The sequence below is a fragment of the Jatropha curcas genome, chromosome 10 (assembly GCF_041381405.1).
Source record: "Jatropha curcas cultivar XTBG-Jc1 chromosome 10, XTBG_Jcur_1.0, whole genome shotgun sequence".
NCBI lineage: Eukaryota > Viridiplantae > Streptophyta > Magnoliopsida > Malpighiales > Euphorbiaceae > Jatropha > Jatropha curcas.
This window is the reverse complement of record NC_143160.1, coordinates 11,089,719-11,114,947: the sequence shown is the minus strand read 5'-3', so window position 1 is coordinate 11,114,947 and position 25,229 is coordinate 11,089,719. Positions and strand designations below refer to the sequence as shown.

Genomic DNA, 25,229 nt, shown 5'->3' with positions numbered 1-25,229 from the left:
AATTCTCATTTTTGTTCTATCTCGATCATTAAACCTTTACATTAACAACAAGTTATGAAAGACATAGTTCTACCACCAAATATGGACTTAACTCAACAAAACTATAATCTTCTTTAGCTAGAGGCTGCCACTTTAAATTCAATACTCAATTCTAATCTAAAGCTACATGACTCACTTCAAAAAACGCACTAGAATGTGTTTTAATTATAGTTAGTAAATAAAATCAACCTTTTCCTAAAATTTGCATAAACAGAATATATAGGGATTTAATCCTTACTCTAGCTTCGCTAATACATGAAATTCCATATCCTAGCACAAAGAATTCACAAATGATGCAAAAAGGAAGTTAGAGAATGAACTTACCTAGCTGTAAAACGAGCTGAAAATTGGAATTTTTCGGTCAAAATGACCGAAATTTGCTCTACTACCCAAGATCTGATTCTGCTGGCCTTAGCTTGGCTGGAGCTGAAGAGGATCGTGGTCGGTGAGGTCGCTAGAGGGAATGGAAGAGCTCAACCGGCCGATCCTTGGCTGGTTTCGCTGGAGGAGCAGAGAAACGATGAGTCGACTGTCCCAAACGCAGCAAATCGCGATCTTAGCTCATCGTTTTACTGCGCCAACCGGAAACAGAAGAGAGAATGCGAGAAAGGAAGAGACCAAAGCTTCATCGCTAATCGCTGGTATTGGAGTCGCTAGAAAATCGAGTGAACTGCGACGTGATTTTCCGATCGGACGAAATCGCAGGTTCCTTGCGATAGCTGCGCTCGCCAAAGAAGAAAGGAGAGAGAGAGGAAGAGAGGCTGGAATCCGCTGTGGCGTGGAGGCGACGGCAAGGCGTGGCGATGGTCTTCGGTGATCGAAAAACGAGAGGAGAAGAGGGCCAGGTGAGGTCGCGCGCCGAAGAAGAGGAGGAGAAGAAAAGAAAAAGAAAAAAGAAAAAAAAGAAAGGAGGCGTTTCTAGAGGGTTCAAGGCCATTCCGGTTCGATTCGAACCGGTTTGGTCCAAGTCAATGGTTTGACCCAATTTAACTGTTCTCAAATCGAAAATTCCGACAATATACTTGGGCTTAGGCCCAACTCGCAAAATTTTGGACTCAAGTTAAGATTGTTTGGTGTTTATAGCCCAAATAGTTGAGAATCAAGATTTTTGATTTAATAAAAATTCGAAAGTTTCAAAAATAAAAATTCAGGGTGTTTCATAACTAGCATAAATAGAACAACAATTACCAGTTTAAGAATTCTATTATTTTCCTGCAATTCAAAATTTTAATTCTAAAGTTCTTCTTTAAAATGAATTATCTTATCTTGTTCCAACCACAATTAATCTATTTTAACCTTAATTATTGAGAATTAATCCTTAAATTCTTCCCCTGTGTCAAGTGGTAATAGAGTGTAAAAAGATCCTAAATTGCTATAAGATCTTTTTTCTATTATGTTTCAACTCATGGTTGGTAGAGTTAGAGGTCAAGGTAGAGATAACGAATCCTAACAAACAGAATTAGTTGAGTTATGACTAATGATTAAGGATTTGACTTCGGCTGTAGAAACCTTGTAACCTTAGGGAGCCCAAATGGATTTCGGAAAGCAACCACAAAGAACTCGAGAGTTAAGAGGATCTTGAGATTGATTAAGAAGTTGAGGAAGTGAAAACTGATCTACATACCAAGCGACAAAAGGTGGATTAGATAAGCGGTTGTTGCACACTATTGATTTGAATTATAAAAGGGTGAAAATTGAAGTAGCTGATTTTCTTGAAAAATTATGTAGGAAAGGTTAGTTAGATTGGGAAGCTAGTTTGTATGAACTATTTTGAATGGAAAACCATGACTAAAAATCGAAAGATGTTATACGCAAAGCTTAAATTGAAGGGTGTTGCACTTCAATGATGGAAGACAGTTGAAGAGTAATATAGACAGCCAAGGCAAGCTCAAAACAACATTTGGGAGCACATGAAAATTAAGATTGGAGACAAAAGTTTCATTATTTGAAGCAAAATAAGGTGATAATTGAAGAGTACAATATTGAGTTTGATAATCAATCAATTTGAGTTGATTTACCTGAAAGTAACAAATAAATTACTTCTCGTTATCTAATTAGTTTAAATCAGTCTATTAGTGATGAGATTGAAGTAGTTCGTTTACACAATATTAAGATGCTCGATAACATGCTTTAACAGTTGAAAATTGAATTCTTCATTTTGGTACTAAAAACCCTATATATAAAAATCAATTGGCAAAGCAATTTGGAAGTTGGATATGAGCATCAAATAGGCCAATTAAATTGGAAAGAGACTACTGCAGTAAATAAAAATAATAGAAATGCAATTGATGCTGAAAGAAACAAAAAAAAAAGTATTGTACCTTATGGTGGAAAAAATAATAATATTTTATCTAGAACCAAAAGAGGCAACAATTTTTAGATTTGATGCTTTACTTGTGGAGAGAAATGGCATATTTTTCAGTTGCTTGTCCATAAATAATGGTGAGTTAGCGAAGTTTGAGGAAGAGTTAGATCCATTTTTTTTATAAATATAATCAAGAGATAAAAGAAATTAATATCCATCCTACTCCAAGTGAGTCTTTAGTGGTGTGAAAGGTAAGGACAACAACAAATAAAAACATAGAAGAAGAATTGGAGGAGGCGTAGTATTTTACGTACACATGTTAATTTGTGAGGTAAGGTTTGTTATCTTGTTGTTGATTGAGGAAGCATAGAAAATTCATATCTAAGGATGCAATAGACAAATTAAAACTTTCTACAACAAAACATCCTCACCTACAGAAAGTGTGTTGGTTAAAGATAGGTACAAGATACCGGTAATTTCTTAATGTTTGGTGAAATTTACTATAGGAAGTAACTTAGAAAATGAAGCTTTATATGATGTGCCAATGGATGTTGGGAATATTCTTGTTGAAACATCTTAGTTGTTTGATCATGATATGGATCATAAGACAAGATCTAATACTTATTATTTTTTTTATAAGAACAACAAGAGGTACACTTTGTATCCTCTTAAGGAAGAAGCAAAGCAATTGATAACAAAGAGCTATATAACTAGCAAAGAGAATATGTCTTTGTGTATCAAAAAGTTTGAGGCTGAATGTTGTGAGATTGGAGTTATATATGCTTTATTAAACAATATAGTGGAGGACAATCAAGTTGGGAATTCAACTCCATATTCTGCTAAAATCTAAGAACTTGTTGAAGTAACATGAAAAATTAGTTGGTGAGAATGTGCCAAAAAGATTACCTTGTGTTCATTTCCACTTAATTCCATGATATTGCCCTCACAAAAGATTCTTATAATCGATGAAGGTTGTAGATTTACAAGAATATTATAATTGAATGTGTAGATGAATTTATCTGCAGGTTGGCCTTAGAGAAATGCTATTTGGAGTATCAATAATATTCATTTTTTAAATTGGGTCATATTTTTTGAAGCCATTTTTCTAACGCATTTTGACGCATAATACATAGGAGGCTGAAGCTCTTAACTATTATAAGTAAATCAAACGAACCTAATCCGTGAATAGATATGATTTAATTTTAAAAAAAGTTTAATTATTATTATCAAATATTAATTTTTATACTTAAATAATATTTTATAGAGAGCAATTTAAATTTTTAGAAAGTTAGATAATTTATCTCAATTTTAATTTCTAAAACATGCTTTCAATTAAATCGTAGAGTATATGTATATTTTAAAAAATAAATTTAAAAAGACAAATTTTTAAAAATTTAATTATCTATATTTATCAATTTAAAAAAATATATTTTTAAAAAGACATCAACTAAATTGTAGAAAAATAGAATTTTTATTGATATATATATATATATATATATATATATATATATATATATATATATATATATATATATATATATATATATATATATATATGTAATACCCTGAATTTTTATTTTCAAAACTTTTGAATTTTTAATAAATCAAAAATCTGAATTTGTGACATTATGAGCTTAAGTACCGAGCAATTTTAATCTGGACCTAAATTGCGAGTTGGACTCAAGCCCAAAACAAGTTATCGGAACACCTAGTCGAAAATAATTCAAACTTCTTAGAATTGATATCAGACCACTTAAAATAATAATAAAATTAGATTTACCACTTAGTAATCCTAAATTTGATTAAATCAATTAAATAAGGCACATTAGAAAGAATAAAATGGGTTATTCAGTAAATATTTAATTATTGATAAATAGGAACCGTAAACCGGCTTAAAGTTTCCTGAAACTAAGAGAAAAACCAGATGATCAAACAAAAATCGAGCTCGTTGAGTTGAACCAAACCGATTCGAATCGAACCGGAATGGCCCAGAACCCTCTAGAAACGCCTTCTCTCTTTTTTCTCTCTTTTCTCTTCTTCTCCTTCCCCTGGATCGCGCGACTTCCTCCTCCTCCTCCCTCTCCTTCTCGTTTTCGGCCACCACTCGACGAGAGCAAGGTGGCGATCGGTTCGTCTGGCGCCTGTGGTCATGATTCCAGCCTCCCTTCACGCAAATCGGACCTGCAACGGTGCGGATGGAGCTGTCTTCCTCGCGACAGTCTCTTCTTCCAAACTCCGGCGATCCACGCTATTTCCGGCAGCTCCAAGGCGAGGGACATGCTTCGATCGACTCCTCTCTTCCCAAAGAGCCTCTTCCTCCCATCAGTTTCGGCGACAAAGCTTGGCTGACGAAAACGCCATGAACGGCGATGGCGAAGCCACTGTCGGGTCCTATCCGGCCAGTTAGGGGACTGATCTCGCTCAATTGACGCTTAAATCGGATTCTTGACGAAAAATCGAGTCGAATGGTATCATCGTGATAAATTTCTGGGCAAGGCCGATTTTCCGGCCACCGTTCACGGCAGCGACCGGCCGGCGGGACTCCAGCGAGACTTCAAGAGGCAGAATGCTCTCCTCTTCGCGCGGATCACGGAAATAAAATATGATTTTCAATCGGTACACTCTAAAGCTTAATTCGAACTTTTTGAATAAATCCTAAATTAATTAATTAATGAATTTAATTAAGTATTTAAATAAATTAAATTACATATTATAAATTCCTAGCTAATAATAAATTTTAGGAATTTTATTAACAAATAAATAGTTATAGAACAATTAATTGTAATGGACGATGTGAATTGAATGAACGGATGAATGATGGTTATGGCGGACGGATCAGTTAATGTGAATTGCCCGATAGATGGGCTGCGTGATGACATGTGGATTATGTAAAACTTGGATAGTCCGTTTTATTGAGGAAATGCTGCCAAATTTTCAATAAAACACTTAATGAAGAATTAAACTAGTTATATCTTTAATAGGTAATAAAAACTAAAACTTTTATTAGTATTATTATCGTGGTATTTATTATTAGTATAAAAATATAAGTTATAAATTAGAATAATTAGAATGCTTTAATATAAGTTATAAATTAGAATAAATGAACGATAAATATATTTAAGTTCGATAAATTAAGATAAATAGCTATAGAGCCTCAAAAAGTAACAATGAATGCAAAGTATATTTATGAGATTAGGATTTTTATACAGGATTTTCTTTCTAGATGCGTATGAGCTCCGGGATGGTGAGACAAAAGCTAGAAGGTTGCTGTACTAATGATAGTCCTTTAAAGGACAATAAAGAACTGTGAGTAGTGTTAGATAACTAGTATCATCCGCTTGCATTCATGCATTCACGGCTAAATGTTATCATGCATTATTTTGTTGAATTGCCATATTGTGCTGCACTATTCCTTGATATTAAAAATTGTTTGATTACTTGTGATGTGATATTGTTGTGCCTTGTTTGTGTGGAATTAGGATGAAGTCGGTCACCGTGGGTTTGTGAGACCGTTATCGTTATATGGATCCTAATTATGATTACCGTTAGCCGGGTAAATGGGAGATCAGCGCCCCTGTGTGCACCTACTGTTTTGATCTGTATGATATGGAAAACCACGGGTTGATCTCTTTGGGCGCACCTGATAATCTAGATTTGATCGCAGCCCACAGGGTGGCCTCCTGTTGTGAGCGCCTGAAGATCTAGATTTGTTGGAGACGACCGGGTTGCCTCCTATTGGTATACATATAAAAAAAGAGGATAATACTGAAATCACAGGTTGGCTTCTTTATTGGGCGCACCTGATAATTTAGATCTGATCGCAGTCCGCAGGGTGGTCTCCTGTTGTGTGCGCCTGATGATCTAGATTTGAGGGAGACGACCAGGATGCCGCCTGTTGGTATAAAAAAAAAAGAGAGAGAGAGAGAGTCTGGAAAAATAATCAGAGGACCGGCAGTGTGAGGATTATACCGGTCAGCCAGAATGAGGGATTGGCTCCCTGGTGCACATGTGAGTGGATGGGCCAAACAGAGGATATCTCAATTAGGGGAGAGAACGGGGGAATCCCATATGACCCAATATATCTAACAAGTCGCACTATACGTCAATCTTGGGAGGACGGCTCATTGGGTTTCGGTGACTCCACTGACTAATTTTCACGTGATATGATTATATGAAGGTGATAATAATTGTGATTGCTATTGTATTGACATTTGTGTGACAAACTGCATGATCATATAACTAAACGGGTGACCACATTAAAATATTTTAGCATTTGTATGATTGTGTGTGGTGAGAGGGTTATCTAATCCTACTCACTGAGTTTAGTACTCACCCCCCCCCCTCCAATCCTCCCCAGGTAATAGATGGAAAGAAGAATCCTGGAGTCCAATCGAACGAACGAAATACGGATCGATAGGAGTAATAATCATTGTATTGAATTTGTAAATGCAAAGGATAGTGAATTATGGAGTAGAGTTCCGCAATTGTCTTCCAACTAGATTGTAAATGAATAAATAGAGTATAAACATTTATTATATGGATTGTACTTTGGATATATTTGTGAAATAAATTATTGGGCCTGAATCCACAATTGTGAATAGAATGCGAGTTTTAAGTAATATAGGCTTACTACGGGCTTCGGGGGCTTTAAACCCACCCAGATCCTAGTGCCGGTCCGGTCCATGGAAATGGATCGTGACAATATATATATATATATATATATATATATATATATATATATATATATATAAATTTTGAAACTTTACAATTTTTAAAGCATTAATTATTTTATATCTATTTAAAAAAATTAATTTTATAATAAAATTCTCCACATCATATATGAATATATTTTAAGGATTTATTGGATATTTCAATTACAATTTCATAATTAGCCATAAATAATGATATTTTAGAATATTTATAAAATTGTCAAAAATTAAAAATCCTATTATTTTCCCTATTTTCACACACACATAAATATGGGTGAATTATGTTAATAGTCATCTAATTATATACTTAGTTTTATTTAGGTCACATAACTTCAATTTGTTATTTTTTAGTCACTGAAATTTAATTTTTATTTTGACTGGAGATCACTCACTGATGCAATAATCAAAACAGTAATATGATACTAAAAGTTATATATATCACAAAAATAAAATCATGATTACAAATAAATATAAAAAATGCTACAAAATATAAACGACAAAGGGAACATTTTTTTTCTACATTATTTGTTAAATAAATTAATAGGTATATTCTAAATTAATGTATAAGGAAAAATATGAATTTTTAAAATAAAAATATTTTATTTTATTATCACATTAGTATTAAAGATGATATATTAAAATTATATCACCTTATGAAATTAACATAAGGTTAAATAACCATTAATATAATTTAGCCAGTAGATTAAAGATATTGATGTAATTTCAATTCTCAAAAGAGAAAATTTTACCTAGATCAATGAGAGTAAGAGTTCTCTTTAAAATGAGTATTTCTTATCATATATTAAGGAAAAAAAAAAAATAGAAATATTTTTGAAAATTTTTTACTGTAATTAGTTTAATTCACGAGTGAGTCTGTACATACAAGTAATTTTCTCCTCAAAAGTTCAAAACCCAAATAAACGCATTAGATTTAATAGGAAATCAAACGGCTGTCTCTGCGCAACGCGTGTGCCCTAACAAAACCCTCCTAAACTCAAATCCCCAATCTTTTTACAGTCTTTCTTTCTCCCTTTCATCTCTAACCCAATTCCACCATTTTCTTTTCTCTGCTCTACACTCTATACTTTATATAGAGTGTATAGCAAAATTTTTTAAAAGAAACCATATACCCCAGTTAGAGAAACCCTAGATTCGCAAAATGTCGATGTCCAAGAGCTCCAAGATGCTCCAATACATCAACTATCGGATGCGGGTCACCATTCAGGACGGCCGGCAGCTGGTCGGGAAGTTCATGGCCTTCGACCGCCATATGAATCTCGTCCTTGGTGATTGCGAGGAGTTTCGCAAGCTCCCACCTGCTAAGGGCAAGAAGAACAACGAGGAGCGAGAGGACCGCCGTACCCTTGGCCTTGTTCTTCTCCGGGGTGAAGAGGTCATTTCCATGACTGTTGAAGGTCCTCCTCCTCCTGAAGAGTCACGCGCCAAGGCTGTCTCTGCTACTGCTATTGCTGGTCCTGGAATTGGTCGTGCAGCTGGTCGTGGAATACCTACTGCTCCTCTTGTTCAGGCTCAGCCTGGTCTTGCTGGTCCGGTTCGTGGTGTTGGTGGACCTGCACCTGGTATGATGCAGCCGCAGCTCTCTCGTCCTCCGCATCCACAACTTTCTGCTCCGCCTATGACTTATCCAGCACAGGGTCCGCCTGGTAGCGCCCCGCCTGTTATAAGGCCTCCTGGTCAGATGCCTCCTCCGCCTTATCCTGGGCAGGCTCCACCAATGGGTCGGGGTCCACCTCCAAATGTTCCACCTCAGTTTGCAGCTCGACCACCACAACAGGGGTACCCCATGCCACCACCGCAGTTTGGACAGAGACCAATGGGAATGCCACCACAGCCGCAAGCGCCCATGATGAGAGGACCTCCGGCTCCGCCAAGACCTGGAATGCAAAACCAGCCCCCTCGTCCTGTAATGCCTCCTCCACCTGGTGGTGTCCCTGTTTATGGACCGCCTCGTCCGGGCGGTATGCCACCTCCTCCCAATCCTCAACAGCAGCAGCAGAATCAGCAACAGCAATGAATAGGTTTGCCTTATTTCGATGTTAGAGTGTGGCATTAATGTTTTAAGCAAATTCCCTGAACTTGATTTTTCCTTTATCTCGATTTTCCTGTTCTTTTATATATAACTTATCTCTCAGTTCGTATGGCGCCCCACTGGAATTACAGTTTAGGTTTCCTTATATTAGATCCTCGTTTCATGCTAATTACCAAAATAGATGTTCAGCTATGTTGAATTTATGGAGTGTGGACCAATGCATTTTTCCAGAATATCTAGATGTAGTAATCAGTTCATATAAATATCTGACATTGTTCGAATACTTTATACATGCATAGTGTCCTTTCTTAATCATTTTTTACAGTGAATCTGGTTTCATCTCTAATCACCTAATGTGGATTCATATTATGTGTGCTGTCATCTTAAACACGGCAAGTTTTATTCTTTCTAAGTTGACATTTTTAGCTGGTGGAGCACATTAGGTGGATAACTCGTTAAACTGTTTAACGCTCTTCATCTCTAAATGAAAGAGCACAAGTTGGTGCTGTATGCTATATTTTCTTAATATGTGCAGAAAACAGCCTTCCATGTATACAAAGGCAATTATCTTCTGTCATAGTGAAACTAATGGTGCAATCTAGAAATTGTCTCGAGATAGAGGGTATTCATGCAGTGGCAAGATTGTCTCACGGCTTAAGAGCTGCACCTAATGGGGTTTTAGCAGGACTTTCCTTTGCTAATTTCAATGAGACTGAAGTGCCTTATCATGTTAATTTTATTTTATTTTATTTTTTATTTTTTTGTCTATGACATAATTTAGTGTTGGATGTCTTACTTTATGACAAAATGTTTTTCAACTAAAGGTCCTTTTTTCCCTTGTTTGAGACGTGATACTTCATTTGTCTGTTATTCTTGTTGTCTAGGTCAACTATTAGTTAAGTTCCACTTGAGTTCCATGTTAATTTTATTGGTAAGATATGTAGCAAATTACCCAGTTTCCAAGGTTGAATTATGTATCTGCCTCTTTTCTTTTCCAAGAGATTTAGGATGTGGTTTACCTTTTTGGCTTTTCTAGTTTGAATTAGAAGCTAATTGGACGTCTTTTTTTGGCATCCGATTATCCATTTGGAAGTGGATCTTGTTTCAGAATTTTTATTTTCTCATTTGTTTAAGTGCATAACCATCCTCTTGAATCCTGCCTTGCTGTTGCCTTGTTGCTTGTTAAAGCAACATGCATTATGGACCAGCATATGCAGTGCTATTTGAGGTTCAGTACACTAATGTTGTTGGGAATAAAAAAATGAGAGGTACACTTGGGATGACCTTGGGGAGAAATCGTGAGAAAGGACTTAATGGCTCGAGATCTCACTAAAGATTTTGCCCCAAATTGGTTGGCATGGATGAAATGAACACATATAGACCCCAAAATATGGATTAAGGCTTAGTTGAGTTGTAGTCTTGCAGCTTATATTCGTCAGCTTTAGTTTGAAAGGATATTCTTCTGTCTTCTTGATTGCATTGTCTTGAGTATTAGGAAATACTTATATAGAGGGAAAAATGCTCCAAGTATAGAATGGAGTTGATTTAAGTAGTGAAGATTAATACTTATGCTATTGTGTTGTAATGAATGAGTAAAACAGCTGCATGAGGTAAAATATCTTCTAAGTGATGGCATGGAATCGATTTCCAAAATAGTGGACAATAAGATAATATTTTGGCTCTCATGAAGGGACAATGCATCCTTTGAGGAGGGAGGAATTCATTTTAAAGGAACAATTAAGGACTGCATTGCATGTACTTGTATAGATTAATGACTGTGCTCCTAGTTCTTAGTGTCTATGACAAATCTTATCTAGTAAATAAGCAATTTTGTTTAGTGAATTTGGATTGTTTAATGTAGTAATATATCTATCCATGATATGTATAAGAGGTTTAACCAACAACAAATGCTGACCTTTCCTGCCATTTAACCTTGTTCAATCATGAGAAACACACTTAATAATGTGAAGTTCCAAAATAATAAGTACTATCTAGTATCTACTAAGTTAAGAAAGAGAAATTGAAGAGCAGGTGATTCTTTCATTTTCTTGTGCTTTGAAAGTCCTATATTAACCCATGTGAGACAAAATAAGAAGGAAAACAAGGGAATAGTCAATAATCTTCTAGCTTTTAGTGTTCTTCTTCATATCTCCATGTGTCATACTTTTCTATGCCATGGTGAAAACTAAACCTATGCTAGGGATTAAATCTGACTATCCTCCTCCACAGTGAAAGCAGATGAACTTACAAAAAGTGCCAATAGAGGAAGCAAATCATGAAAAAATTAAAGCTAAAATTTGGGTTTTCTCTAATCACCAAAGAGTTTGTCACATATGGAGTCTCTCTTGACTACCATTCCACCATTCCCTCAGCAACAATCTTCTTCTTGTTACACAGGTCAAGGTAAATGAACTCCTATTTTAGTGCTTGGACTTTCTTAGACGTACATGCCATTTCACTGGAGCATTTGTTATAAATGAGAACTGAAGCAGTATTTGTGAACCAGCTTGGAAAATGAGTGTTATGTCACTTCTTGGGTCACAGATAATGAAAAATTTGAGGTCACCAGGGTTATAATAAGGGGTTCTCTGTAAACAGTCTAATTGCTCACACAGCTGATGGTAAAATGCTGCGCCACTGGATTTATTGTATTAATAGCCAGGCTGGACCTATAGAATATTATACTTCTGCTGGCATGGTTATATGCTTGATGATTTAATGCTCTAGTATTATATGATCTTTTTTGGATTACTAGAAAGGGACTTCTAATATTGCAAGAGTTGTGGCAAGAAGACTGGGCTAACCTGAGTCCAAAATAATTGTGTAAGAACTAAAATTTCACCCTGTCAAAATTCAATCTGGCGTGGACCTGATTAAACAGTAAGATTGGTTAGGGATGAAATTGCAACCAATCTAAGGTTACCAATCCAAGCCTGCTAATGTGCTAGGTCATCATAGATATCTGACCCAGTTACTAGCTCATGCTGTTAGGTGCTACATTCAAGCATCTCCTAAACTATTTTTGCATTTGCAGACACTAGATAGGACTTGGACTTGTGGGACAATATGTTACCTGATAATCCCAATTATCATTTCAGTTAGACAGACATTGAGGGTTGCCTCTAAATATATCTCAGTTGTTCTGCTCTTTACTCCCAATTAATTTGTCAAGTTTTCAGATCATTAGTTCGGCTGACTGATTGCAATGGTTGAGCCAATATTGTATGTTTTAGCTGTTTGGAGGTGTATTTTATAATTTATCAGTGAATTGTGCTGGTAGGAAAATAGGGTTAGACAAAAATTTACCAGTGTAGTTATTTTGTATTGAACATTTTAAATTTGCTATATTAGATGTTGGGTTTAACTGTCATTCGGTCTGCATAGGCTTGACCCGTCCATAGTAGGCTATATTGGGGATGGAATTGCACTGAGTTTGAGTTTATCTGCTCATGTAGATCAGTATTAGCATGCTGAAACTTCTTGGGAAAGCGATTATAATTGCACTTTTAGTATTTTCTTTTGTATATTTTCCTGTAAGCACTACAACTTCATATGCCTCTTGTTTTGCTCCTTGAGAAAGCTACTATAAGTGTGCAGTTTAATATTTCCTCTTGCATATTTTGCCTGCATTAATTACTTCATATGGCTTTCTTTTTGGCTAAGGACTTCCTTTTGACTAGCACATTTGGGATGTTTATCATGGATCCATATGTAGTAATTGCACTTCGTTAATTGGTATTGCATGTTTCAATTGTAAAATTGCTTCAGTTGCATTGTTTTTCTTTATGTTCAAAAGTAAATTCTTCACTAATTAGAAATTAACCATGATCACATTTTATTTCAGTTCCAGGCTGATTGCAGTTTTGTGAAGAAAGTTATTGGATGGCGTTTGTAGAACGAATTGTCTCAAGCGGTGATGTCTTTATTTGCATTTTGCCATCTAATTTCGAGTTCTCTAGTGTTTTGAACTAATGTGTATCCCTCTGCTATTGTAGCTATAGGATTTTTTAATGCTGTAATGATACTAAAAGTTATGTTGCTAAGCATGTCTTACCAAAAATTACATTAGCACATATGATCACTAGACACAAATTCTTGTAGTGCAGCATTTTAATTGAACTTATCTGCAAGAAAATATTTAGAATTTTGTATTGGCTTATCTGCATTGAAGCTTCTGCTCATATTAGTGTTTAGGCTATGTTGGAAGTGGTATTTCTGGGGTTTTTTTTTTAGTGGTTTTATCTTGTTTATGACTTCACTTAAATCGCTAACTATTAGGGGGAATTTTTACCTGCCTTCTCGAATTCAGGATCATGTGTTGAAATCCTCTCAAATTAGGGTAATCTTGATCTATTTTGTTCTTCAATTTCAATGTTAGAATCCTTGGTACGAAAGGGTTGTTCCCGAGCAAAAGATGCATATTATTAGAAGGTTAGTTCCCAACTTCTCATTTTTTAGCTCTTACAAGGGGTTTTGGTCAAAATCCCCAACTTCTAGGATAAATATTGCTATTATAAATCTTAGCAAACTCTTAAATTCAATCTAATTTAGTACAAATCAAGCGGGTTTGCTGGTTCATTGAACTAGTGGTTCAGGACTCGAGGAAAGTGGAATTGAGACTGGACATGAAGTTTGGTCTTGGTTCTGGTTTGGTCTTTTTCTTTTTCTTTCTTTTCTTTTCTTTTTTTTATTTGTTTGGGATTGGATTTGAATCTAAGCCACTGGTACAATCGTTGGTTTTGGTCTGAAAATCTTTTAGGGAGAGGCCAAAAGCTGAATCCGTCTGGTGGATCTTGGTTCAATTTCAAATTGAGATTCTTGAGCTGATTTCGGTTTGAAATTTTTCTGATTTAATTCCTTTTTCTGATTTGGTTCCGGTCCAAACTAGGTTGTAGCCTCCCTACTGTTGAAGCAATTTCATCCCAATTATAATATCAGAAAGGTTCCTTCAAAGTCATCATATAATAATTCAGAAATTGCAACAGAAAAGAAAAACAAAGGGAGGTCTGTGGTGATTTTGAAATTTTATACTAGATGATCGACTAGCCTTATGCATGAAGATAATCAATTCAGTTGTTGTAATCGGACTCTATTATGGATTTTTGATCACATGTTCATGGGATCCTCTTATCTCTTCCTTCTTTGAGCTCGCATTATAGTAGGAGGAGCTGAGAAGAAAATATCAGCAGGACATCTCATAATGTTCATATTAGGGCTGAATATATAAATTTAATCTTGTATTTTTCATAAAAAAATTTATAGCATCCTCATTTTTTATTTTGAACCTTTGAACGCTTCAATTTAAATTGTACTCATTTGACCAATTGAACATCTCCATTTGGAACATGAGATCGAATAAACACTTATTGAAAAATGTAAAATTATTGTTCTAAAGTTATATTAATCACATATCAAGTTAATATTTTGCATATAAAAGTAAAAAAAAAAAAAAATTAAAAATGTAAAATTATTATTTCAAAAGTTATATTAATCACATATCAAATTAATATTTTGCATTTAAACGTAAAAAAAATCTTAAATGTACCGTTTTTAGTATAAGAAAGTGAAATTATTACAAAAAATAAAGTTCATGGTCGATTAATTTTATAATTTAGGGTATCATAATTTTTTTTTTTTTCAAAATATAGGGGTAAATTGATGTAATTTGCGCCAATAACTGTACATATGTCTGATATAATATTAAATAAAATTCAAAATATTTTCAGTTGAATTGAAAGTATGCATCACCAACCCACTATATTTGTAATCAATTTTTGACCTAGCAGTAGAAACATATGAGGTCTGAAAAGGACTCTTGGGAGCCTAAAACAAATTATTATTACTTCCATTCAAAATTAATATGAAATTAAGTCAGTAAGCACTAAGCACAATATGAACCAAACTTTCAATTATTATACACAGTAAATTCAAGAAAGTTTATGGCAGACAATGTTGTTTGTGTCACTCTACTAATGAAAATCTTGACTAGAACAAGAAAGCCCTTATCATATTTCTTTATAAGGTGTATTTGAATTACCACTAACATTGGGGAGATTAGTGGTAACCTATATACACCCGGTATAGACAAGTAATAAAAATTCAGGCTTTCTGAATCGGTTGAAGGCGAACAGGAAGACCCTTTTCTGGGGTTGGCATCATGTCACCAATAATCTTTTCCTGAGGAAATTCCAATTCCCATTTAAATCTCTTCGTTACATTATGAATGAAAGTTAAAATTGCCAATCTAGCATACTCTTTTCCAGGGCACATTCTGGGTCCTCCTCCAAAGGGTATAAATGTGTATGGAGGAATTGATTTATTATCTTCAAATCTTGATGGATCAAATTTCTCTGGATTGGGGAAATACTCTGGATTCTTGTTTGTCGTACTTACTGTCCAATATATCTGCAGCATTTATATTTAAACAATGTTAAGAAAATTAAAATTATTTTTAGATTTTCATCTATGATATGAGTTTCTATGGCTATACATCCTTTAATAATTTTAATAAAGTCCAAGAAATAAAGCAACATTTTCAATTTAATATGATGAAAGGATGTGACATTTACCTTCCACCCTTTTGGAATAGTATAACCAGCATATGTAAAGTCAGTTATGGCCTCTCTAAAAGTTCCTTGAAGTGGAGGTGTAAGCCTCATTACTTCATTCACCACATTCCATGAGTATTTCATTTTTTGTATGTCTTCCCATTGCAACAACTCCCCTGCTTTTTTAGCTGAAGCCACCTCCATTTGCTCTGTTTCAATTTTTAAATGTGAGCAACATAATTATCCTGGTAAACTCTAATGATTTTTCCTATAGTAAAAATTTGAATTTCTAGCACAAAATAGACTTAGTATATGTCAATCTCCTAGGATTTAGATAAAAAATTGTACAAAAGGCGCTTCAATTTGAGAAACATTTGATATTTAGCTCTAGAAAGAGTCGATGTACGTAGTATTTCCTTATTTTGCAGATTCGTAACCTCCATGTTATAATTAGAGTAATTTTATTATCAATACGGAAGCTATTCTCTGAGTGAAAAATTATATAACAGCCCCTTTATTAATTTTTTTTTTTAAAATTTGCCATTTAAATTTCTGAAAATTTTTAATGTCATCCCTTAAAATAGTTGTAGTCAAAGACGAAGAATAAAAATATAATAAGAAAGAAAGTTTACCATCAAGAATCTTGCTGTAGATATCATGTCTCTCACCAACATATTTCATGAAGAAAGTTATAGCCGTAGCTACAGTACTATAACCAGCAGTCAATAGACCCATAATTTTATCTGCAATTTCAATCTCTGCCATACATTTACTAGAAAGATCAGTAGCAACAATCATGTGGGAAAGAATATCTTGCGACGGAGCTCCTGATATCGAAATCGCAACTCTTTTCTCTTTAACAACACTTACCAACTCCTTGCGAATTGCAGAGACAGCTTTTTTAGCTCTGTAGAAAATAGTTCCAGGAAAATTTACAGTAACAGAATGCAAACCTACTGTTATATCATCAAAGTAACCAACAAGTCTTGATATGCGATCTGGATCGTCAATTCCTAAAAAGAATCGACAAGCCAGAGACAAAGTGAGTGTCTTTGCAAGAGGATTAACCATGACGGAATCTTTTCCTTCCCAATCATTTTGCATCTGTTGTTGTGTGACAGAATCCATTTTCCCCAAGTATCTTACTAATGCCTCCGGTTTTAAAAAAGCCGGTGACCGGAGTAATTTTGTCTCCTGTTCACTTGTGGCCGGCGGCATATTACTTGACTGATGTGAACGGAAAAGCTTTTGCATTGAATGAGGACGGAATACTTTGAATAGCTTTTGTTCATTTGAGAAGAGAAATTTGTGTCCATTAGGGCCACATATGACTGCTGTTTTCTCTCCAAGGATCTTAGTCTTGAATATTTCTCGAGAATATTTCTCCATTCTTTTAAAGACAAAAGTTTCTGGCTTCCCAAACAAGAACTCAAGTGTTTCACCCATTATTGGCCACCCCATGCTTCCTGGAGGAAGGTTATGATTACTACCAGGTAATTGGTGTTTAAACGTAAAGAAAATGAAAGCAAGAGACGAAATAATAAAACTAGTTATGAGTATTGAGGGTGTGAGAAAGAATTCCATAGTTAATAAGAAGATAACTGTATATCAGATGTTGTATGAAGGTAATAGGTGTACAAAGATTGGTTTATATATAGAGAGAAGAGATACTGTTGATGAGTTTTTCTGGGCTGCTTATTATTATAAGTTTTTTGTTTTTATTTTTCATTTTTATTTCATACAATTATTTACTGTATCTGTTTTCCGCAGATTTTGGAGAAAAACAAAGTATTTATTAACAACTTACAACAAAATCATTAATAAATTTTAGCCGAGAATAAAGTAATTAGCTATATTTTACTTTGAATAATAGAGAAAAAATAGGAGAAGAATATAGATAATAGAGAATAGAAGAATGGGTTTGAAAATTCTATAAACAACGAGTTTTAGTTTTGTAAAATTTGTTTTCTATTTAAAAATTTATTTGTAAAAAAAATTTAAATAGAAAACATAAATAATTATAGATGAACAACTATGTTTTGTTTAGGTCAACTGGGAGTGTCTGGAAGGTATATATGCTAGCAAAGATAGGATTTAATAAATTTCCTTATGCCTCGATTTTTTTCTTCAAGGCTAGTGAGAGAGAGACCCGTAGGGTGAAAGAGATTCTTCGATTTATGAGACGGCTTCTGGGGAAATGGTTAATTTTCAGAATTCGGATATTATGTTTAGCCCTAACGCGCCTGAAAATATGTAGAATTTAATTCTGATAATTTAGGAGTTTTTATTCTGTTATGTGGGAGTAATTATCTTGGTCTCCCTTTTTTAATAGGTCGTAATAAGAAGTAAATTTTTAATTACATTAAAGACAGACTCCGAAATCGTATTAATAATTGGAACAATAAAATTCTTTTTATAGCCGGAAGGAAGGTGTTACTTAAGTCTATTGTGCAGGCTTTGCTGTTTTATTGCTCATCTTATTGCCTGAATCTACTTGTGATGAGTTTTAAAAATCATGAATGCCTATTGGTGAGCAAGAAGGGTTAGGATAGAAATAACATTCATCAGTTATTGTGGGATTGTATTTATCAGAATAAGAAAGATGGAGGGATGAGATTTAAAAATTGGGATGAGATTTAAAAATTTACACTATATTGATTGAAAAATTTAAAAGAATTGGTAAAAATTATTAAAAACGTTCACAATTCAAGATTTCTTTAATCATTAATTAGGCATTCTTATTTAATTGAGTAAAGTGCTAAAATTAAGGATATATATAATTTTTGCGGTAAATGATTTTGGCACATCATGAGTCTAGCTAATTACAAGTAATTTATTAGACTTCTAATTATAATTAAAATAATTATATTTACAATACTATGAGTCTATTAGAATACTATACTCTAATTATACAATAATTTAAGTATTAAAAAATAGTTATTATTATAATCTTTATGTATATATATATAATTCATTGGAATAATTAAATTATTTTTAATACCGATTTATTGATTATTATAATACTAGATATGATTTATAATAGAAAGTGAAATAATTCTAATGATACTATTAGTCATAACTATAAAGAAAAAACGATAATTATTAATACTAGTAAAATATTATATGTGATTATAATATTATGATTATAGTAGTAGTTATAATTAGAATATTTATAATTATAATAAAATTAGAATGAAAGTGATTATTATAAATATCATTACAGTATTAGTTACTATATAGATAGAGACACTAAATATAATGATGATATTAGTTATTATTCATGTTTAATTTTAATATTATTACTAATTGTTTTGTGTGTTTTATAATAATATTAAATATTATAATTATAAAATAGTTAATTATAGGTATTATAATAGTTATTTCAATTCTTAACGTATACTCCCTCTATTTCATTTATTCGGACAAAAATTGGTTTGCACACATGAATTAAGGGAAGAAAATTTTTTCAAATTTACCATCAAGATTACATTTATTACTCCCATTTTCACTTAAAGTCATAATGTCATGCTCTTTTCTCCCACTAAAGTCAATGAATGACTAAAACTCAAAAGTAATAATTTAAGATTAAAAAGTTTAAAATAAGACAATGATCGAAGCAAATCGTGCAAATAAAATACATTGTGTTTGCGGATATTTTATTATATGTTTGTTTCAATCCTCTTCAGTGCATATATGCATTTTATATTAAGTTGTACGCATTTCGTATTTTCTAGATTTACATAGATGAGTAAAAGGTGCGCACTAGCTTCAGTGCATATATGCATTTTATCAACATTTGCAGGATTTTCATCTTTATCCCTTTTTTTTTTTTTTTTTTCACAACATGAGCATTGTTTTTATCAACTTACACATTTTCACTACTTTTTTCGTTTTATGATTTTGCTTTAGATTCTTCTTCTTCTTCTTTAGTGGATTCATCTTCTTCTTCAGTGGATTCCACTTGCTTTTCGATAATTTTTCTTTTCTTTGTTTTTTTTTTTAATGTAGGGGGTTTTTGGAGGCAATGAGGTTTTTATGAATAGTGGAGGGATTTTTTTTTTCTTGAAGAGCTTTTATTTGGAGCAAAAGAGGGTTATGAATGCACTCTTTTTCTTTTCTTTGCCTCCACATTTTTTCTTCTCAGCGAAACTGGTAGAGGGCAGCTTACCTTTACCTTTTGATGATTTTTTCCTAGGATATAAGACTTGGGAAGAAGATGGCTTTGAATCTGTCGCCATATACTTTGTCTTTCATGTTAAGTCAGACTTCTTACTTTTTGATGTCATTTATAATCGAAAAAAAAAAAAGTATTTAGAAAGCAGTGGCAGGGTTTTAGTTGGAGGAGGCGTATTTTGGAGAGGTATGATTTTCAATTTCTAAGTTTGAGTTAAAACTGAAAATGGTTGATTTAGAATTTGGAATGTGCATAGTCTTTTAAGATGTGCATTGTTGTTGTAAGAGAATTATAAGAATGAACTAAAATTACGCTCATAAATTGATTTTTTTCGTACATTTTTAATTAAAGTGGAGAGAGAAATAAATAAAACAATTGCCTTATAAATGTAGCCTCATTAAATGCATTTTCTATATTTTGTATGCCACTGTCTTGATATTTTCAAATATTGAAAGCGTGATAAAGGGCAATATGGACTTTGTACCATCATTTTTTTACTGTAATAACAACTTTGTCTAAATAAATGGGACACCCTAAATGAAAAGTTTGTCCAAATAAATGAAATGGAAGGAATACTTATTTTTTTATAATATATGTCGCATATAAGTCTAAAATATAATGTCATCTATTTAATGTATATAAAAATTATTATTCTTCATAAACGTTATATGATAAATAATAAAAGTATTTATATATTAAAAGTTACATAATTAACTATGTCAAAATAATAATTATTAAAGTACTTACTACAATATACTTGTTTACCATAATTTTTATATGAATACAATTTTATATATTTATTTAACAATATTTTTATTTTATTTATTATAATTTAGAAATTTATTTAGTTAAGCTTAACATATATGTGTGTACATGCACTTACACACGTGCACACGCCTTCCAAAGAATAAATGTCACAAGTGGCTTGACGGTAGAGTGTCTTAATTATATAATAAAGGTCATGGACAGGGGCGAAACTCCACTGAGACTAAGGGGGCCAATTAAAAAAAGGATTTTATATTTTAATTCTTCAAAATATATGAAAAAGGCACTTGGCCCCTAAAAGTCTAAAAAAATTTCATTTGGCTCCTAAAATAGTTGTCCTAGCGCTTCCCCCAGGTCATGGGTAACGGGGCTCGCACTTGCCAAATCAACAAATAATAATTATGTTGCTTAGTTATAACAAACTCACGTTTAATGCTATAAAACATTTTATAAAATCGAGCTCCATGATACTTGGTCAAGCAAATTGCCTTCCAACATCTTAAGGTTCTAACTTGTTCAAGATTAAAATTATCAGATGAGCTAACAAATATTGTCTTAATGATTGTAAGACTTTGTTATTGTCTAGGGCTAATATTACAGTTATACGGTGTAAAAGAAAAGTTAACATAGGAGCTCATTCTCTAACTCGGATTTTCTATTATCATGCTTGTTTTAAAGTGTGAAATTCTATTCCGTAATGCTTCTTATCCTTTATGATATTTGATACGAGTCTATGATTTTTCTTTAAAAAAAAAAAATTCTTGTACCCCGTTTTGTCTCATGGCAGTAACATCCACTTCAAAACCAAGAAAGCAAACTAAGATAAAGTCAATATAGGAGTTTCCACCTACCATCATCATTATTCATTAATTAATTGTTAATTTCTTGGGTAGAATTCCAATATAAATATTTAATAAATTATTTATGTCAACTAAAATTGAGTAGTAGATGTAAATTTATGGAACTTCAACCAATTTTCTCTTAGAAAGTAAAACCCTAACTCAGTTCATAACTTTGACCACTTTTTAATTGTTAGTTGTTCTTTTTTGAGGTACCATTATGTACTTTTATTTTTTATAATGATAAAAGCTTTTTTTTTTCTTTTATAATAAATTTAGATTATTTTATCCTATAGTTCATCTTTTTTGTCTTTCATAATGAAAATTTTAAATATTTATTTTTTTAACCCAAAGTTGTGGGTATGGATGTAAACCAATATATATAATAATATTCATCAAATACGTGGTGCTGATTTGGTTATAAAAATGAATTTCACAAAAAATTTATGTATATATTCACATTTTTGCGTTTATATAAATGAAATTCATTTAGAATTTTATATTTTTAATTTTATGAAATTGGTTATACTTAATAAAATTTAATATTTAATTCTAAACTTAAGAATCATATATATGAGTATAAATTAGTAAAAACATATACTATATAATTAAATCCAAACACAATAATATGCTTATAAATGAATTTATATTTTTAAAAATTTTGTCTAGAGGTGAAATAAATTTGATAATATAATTTATTTTACAATAATCTTTGACCAAAATTGTACTCAATTCGTTCTGCTTTAATAGCAATATTTGCTCGTTTCACAAGGATTAAAAAAATGATTGGAATTTATTGATTTTCTAAAAATACATTATAAATGTCTAAATTATCTTTTTTAAAAGTAAATATGAAAATAAATGACACCTAATAAATATAGATAAAATTAAAAAAAATTAATTAATATAGTATTAAAATCTTAAATGAACATTTAAAGTGAAATAAGCCGAAATATATATTTATTATCATTAAAGTGGAACGGAAGGGGCAATCATTATTAATTCAGAATTTGAAATTCATTAATTGGAAAAATATGAAGTCATGAACAACCCAATTATCACAAGCGCAGTTCAAAAGTCATCCCTTCATTGACTTTGGTCCCCTAATAAATTGCTAATTGATCATTTGTTCTTAATTTAATTTATTAATTTTTTTAAGTGTCCTTTTAATGTTAGATAGTTTACCAAAAATCTAGAAAAGAAATTCTTTACTTGTGGTGAGTCTTTGACTTGTTGTTTGATTTTCTTTCATGGAAATCTAGATGATCTTCAACTCACATATATAAATAATTAAATAGTGTTAATGGCTATAGTTTCATAGGTCCTTTCCTTTCTTTAAAAATACAGAGAAAACTGAGATTTTGCTTTGAATCATGTAAATTCAAAATACGTTGTTTCGCTTGTGTAACCCACAATAATATTTTGCTCAATCTAATATTAAATCAATTCAGGAAAAAAATAGAGCTTAATTAGACTTCATCAAACAATTTAAAGTAGGTTATGTTTTTAATTACATAATCGATATGATTGGTTATGATTATTTTTACTTTTGAGAAACAAATTAACAAGATATGATCAAAATTGTTGAATTAACAATTTAGATGTTGGAACTAGCCACGGATTGAAAAATTTTATGCCTCTTAGTGTAGTCATAGTTGATTAACCATTTAAATTTATTTGTAAAAAGCAAAATATTCTATTTAATATCAATCCATACAATAGATGTTTGGATATAAGGGTCTCTTCGGTAATATTATCTGTTTCCGTAGTGTTTATCTGTTAGCTGTTTAAGTAGCTTTTCATGAAACGCTAAAAGATAAACGTTAAATAAGTTAACTTTTCCCAAAACGTTACGTTAACCTCTAAAAACTAGTTCAAACGTTATTTTTAACGTCTTAATCAGTCAAAATGCTAAAAGTTACTTAAAAAGTTATTGTGGAACACAATTTATATCTCCATCATAATATAATTCTTTTTTTTCATAAATAACCTCAAGAGATGGAACTAATTTATATTTATGATAATTTGAAATTTGAAATTATAATATACTATAGTAATTGAAGTTTATATGCATAAATATGATTAATTATCTTGATTGCAACTTCATAATCTAAAATAAAAATTAAATTAGCAATTTTTCTTTTGCGATTGATTTATTTTATTTATTGAATATGGACCAAATGGATCAGAATAACATTATAAATTACACAATCGGAAATAGTCGTCATTTTTTAGATTTTCAAATTAGTAAAACTTCTTTTGTGTTCGAAAGAACTTAAACTTAAAATTTCTCGCTCTTCGTATTTTTTTAAAACAAAGCGAAGAGACCAACCATATTGTTATTTGAAACTATAAATTTATTGCAATATTCTAACAAAATTAGGGATTCCAAGTTCACAAGTCAAATCTTACGATCCCAAACCTTTGTAGTTTGGTGCACTTCAAGAAGTCCTACTCTTATATTAACACCAGACCATACCTACTACTTCAATTAGCAATATTTTATTTTCCAATATCATAGCAAAATACATTTACTTTGGAATCTTCATTCAACAGTCACGGATTCAAATATTATGCACCTACCAAAAGGATCCACTGAAGTTATAGTCACATCACATGAATCAAGAGACAGTTTCAGACTAAATTGACTCAATTTGATGACTTGAAGGGTTTAATTGAAGAAAATTAAAAGTTGAGGGATTGATTTGACTTTTAAGTATTAATAAAGGGGTTTACTTGCATCTTAAGACTAATAACAATAATATGTATTTTCATGGATTGTAATAATATTGAAAAAGAATATTGGAGGTGAGTTGAAATCTCATCCATGTAAAAATCTCCTTTTCAATAGAGAATCATGACCACCACAACAAATGCAATAATTTGAGATTAATTTAGTATTAATTAAGTATTAACATATTTTATTGTGCTTCAAATTTAATTTATGAAAGAAAAAAAATTTCAATTTCAATTTATGTAACAATAAAATGACTTTCTACATTAAATTTCATTAGAAAATTGACTACTAACCGAAATTTTAAAAAATAAAAATTATTTTTTAAAGTTATTTCAGCTGCAATTGATGTTACTTTAAATATCATCTTTATTTTTTTTTTTAAATTCATTAAGAGATTTAATGGACTGAAATAACACAATATGGTATCCCTTCCGCTTGACTCACCTAATTGGTGAAAACTTTGATAGTCAAAAGGACTCAAACTCGAAACCACTCATTCCTCACACTAATGAGAAGACTAATCAAACTATACCTGATTAGCCAAATTGGTATTTGTAAATTCCTATTTAGTTTGTTCTTACTATTTAAAGTTTGATTGAATTTTTTTTCCAATTTAGGTAGAATTGTATTAATCCTATTTATATTTAACAAAGATATAAGTAATCTTATCTTCTTGTCATAAACACATACGAAATAATAAAACCTCTATCATTTATAAACAAGTCAACATTACCAATTTATGTAATGCCATTCTTTTTCATTTAAATAAGAATTCAATTGATCCAAAAGTTTAATTTCAAGGGTATAATTTATCCAAATTGAAATATGAGAACACAAGCCGGTTTATATATATATACACACACATGGGTCAACTAACTTAAAATTGACATTTCATCAATTAAATATCTCAAATTAGATATTAGAAATATATTATTGATTTAATCTAAAAATGTCGAATTGAAGTATATGAACAATTAAGCAATACTCCGTATACTATAGGTATCATAAGTGAAATAAGCCACGGAAAATGAAATGTCTTTTTTGTTGGCAGGCCCATTACCTT

At 31.9% G+C, this 25,229-nt stretch overlaps 2 protein-coding genes across 2 annotated transcripts; one reads left to right on the top strand and one right to left on the bottom strand.

Annotated features, from left to right (window-relative positions):
• The first annotated feature begins 7,987 nt into the window (after positions 1–7,987).
• LOC105636798 (uncharacterized) lies at positions 7,988–13,254 on the top strand. The gene is made up of 2 exons (XM_012220146.4): positions 7,988–9,092; positions 12,948–13,254. Exon 1 carries the CDS (start codon positions 8,213–8,215, stop codon positions 9,086–9,088), a length of 876 nt encoding a protein of 291 aa, XP_012075536.1. The 5' UTR covers positions 7,988–8,212; the 3' UTR covers positions 9,089–9,092; positions 12,948–13,254.
• A 1,650-nt stretch (positions 13,255–14,904) lies between these two features.
• Positions 14,905–17,351, bottom strand: LOC105636944 (beta-amyrin 28-monooxygenase). The gene is made up of 3 exons (XM_012220354.4): positions 16,284–17,351; positions 15,673–15,860; positions 14,905–15,508 (listed from the first exon to the last, which is right to left on the bottom strand). The coding sequence occupies exons 1-3, from the start codon at positions 17,233–17,235 to the stop codon at positions 15,203–15,205; spliced, it is 1,446 nt and encodes a 481-aa protein (XP_012075744.2). The 5' UTR covers positions 17,236–17,351; the 3' UTR covers positions 14,905–15,202.
• Between the last annotated feature and the right edge of the window lie 7,878 nt (positions 17,352–25,229).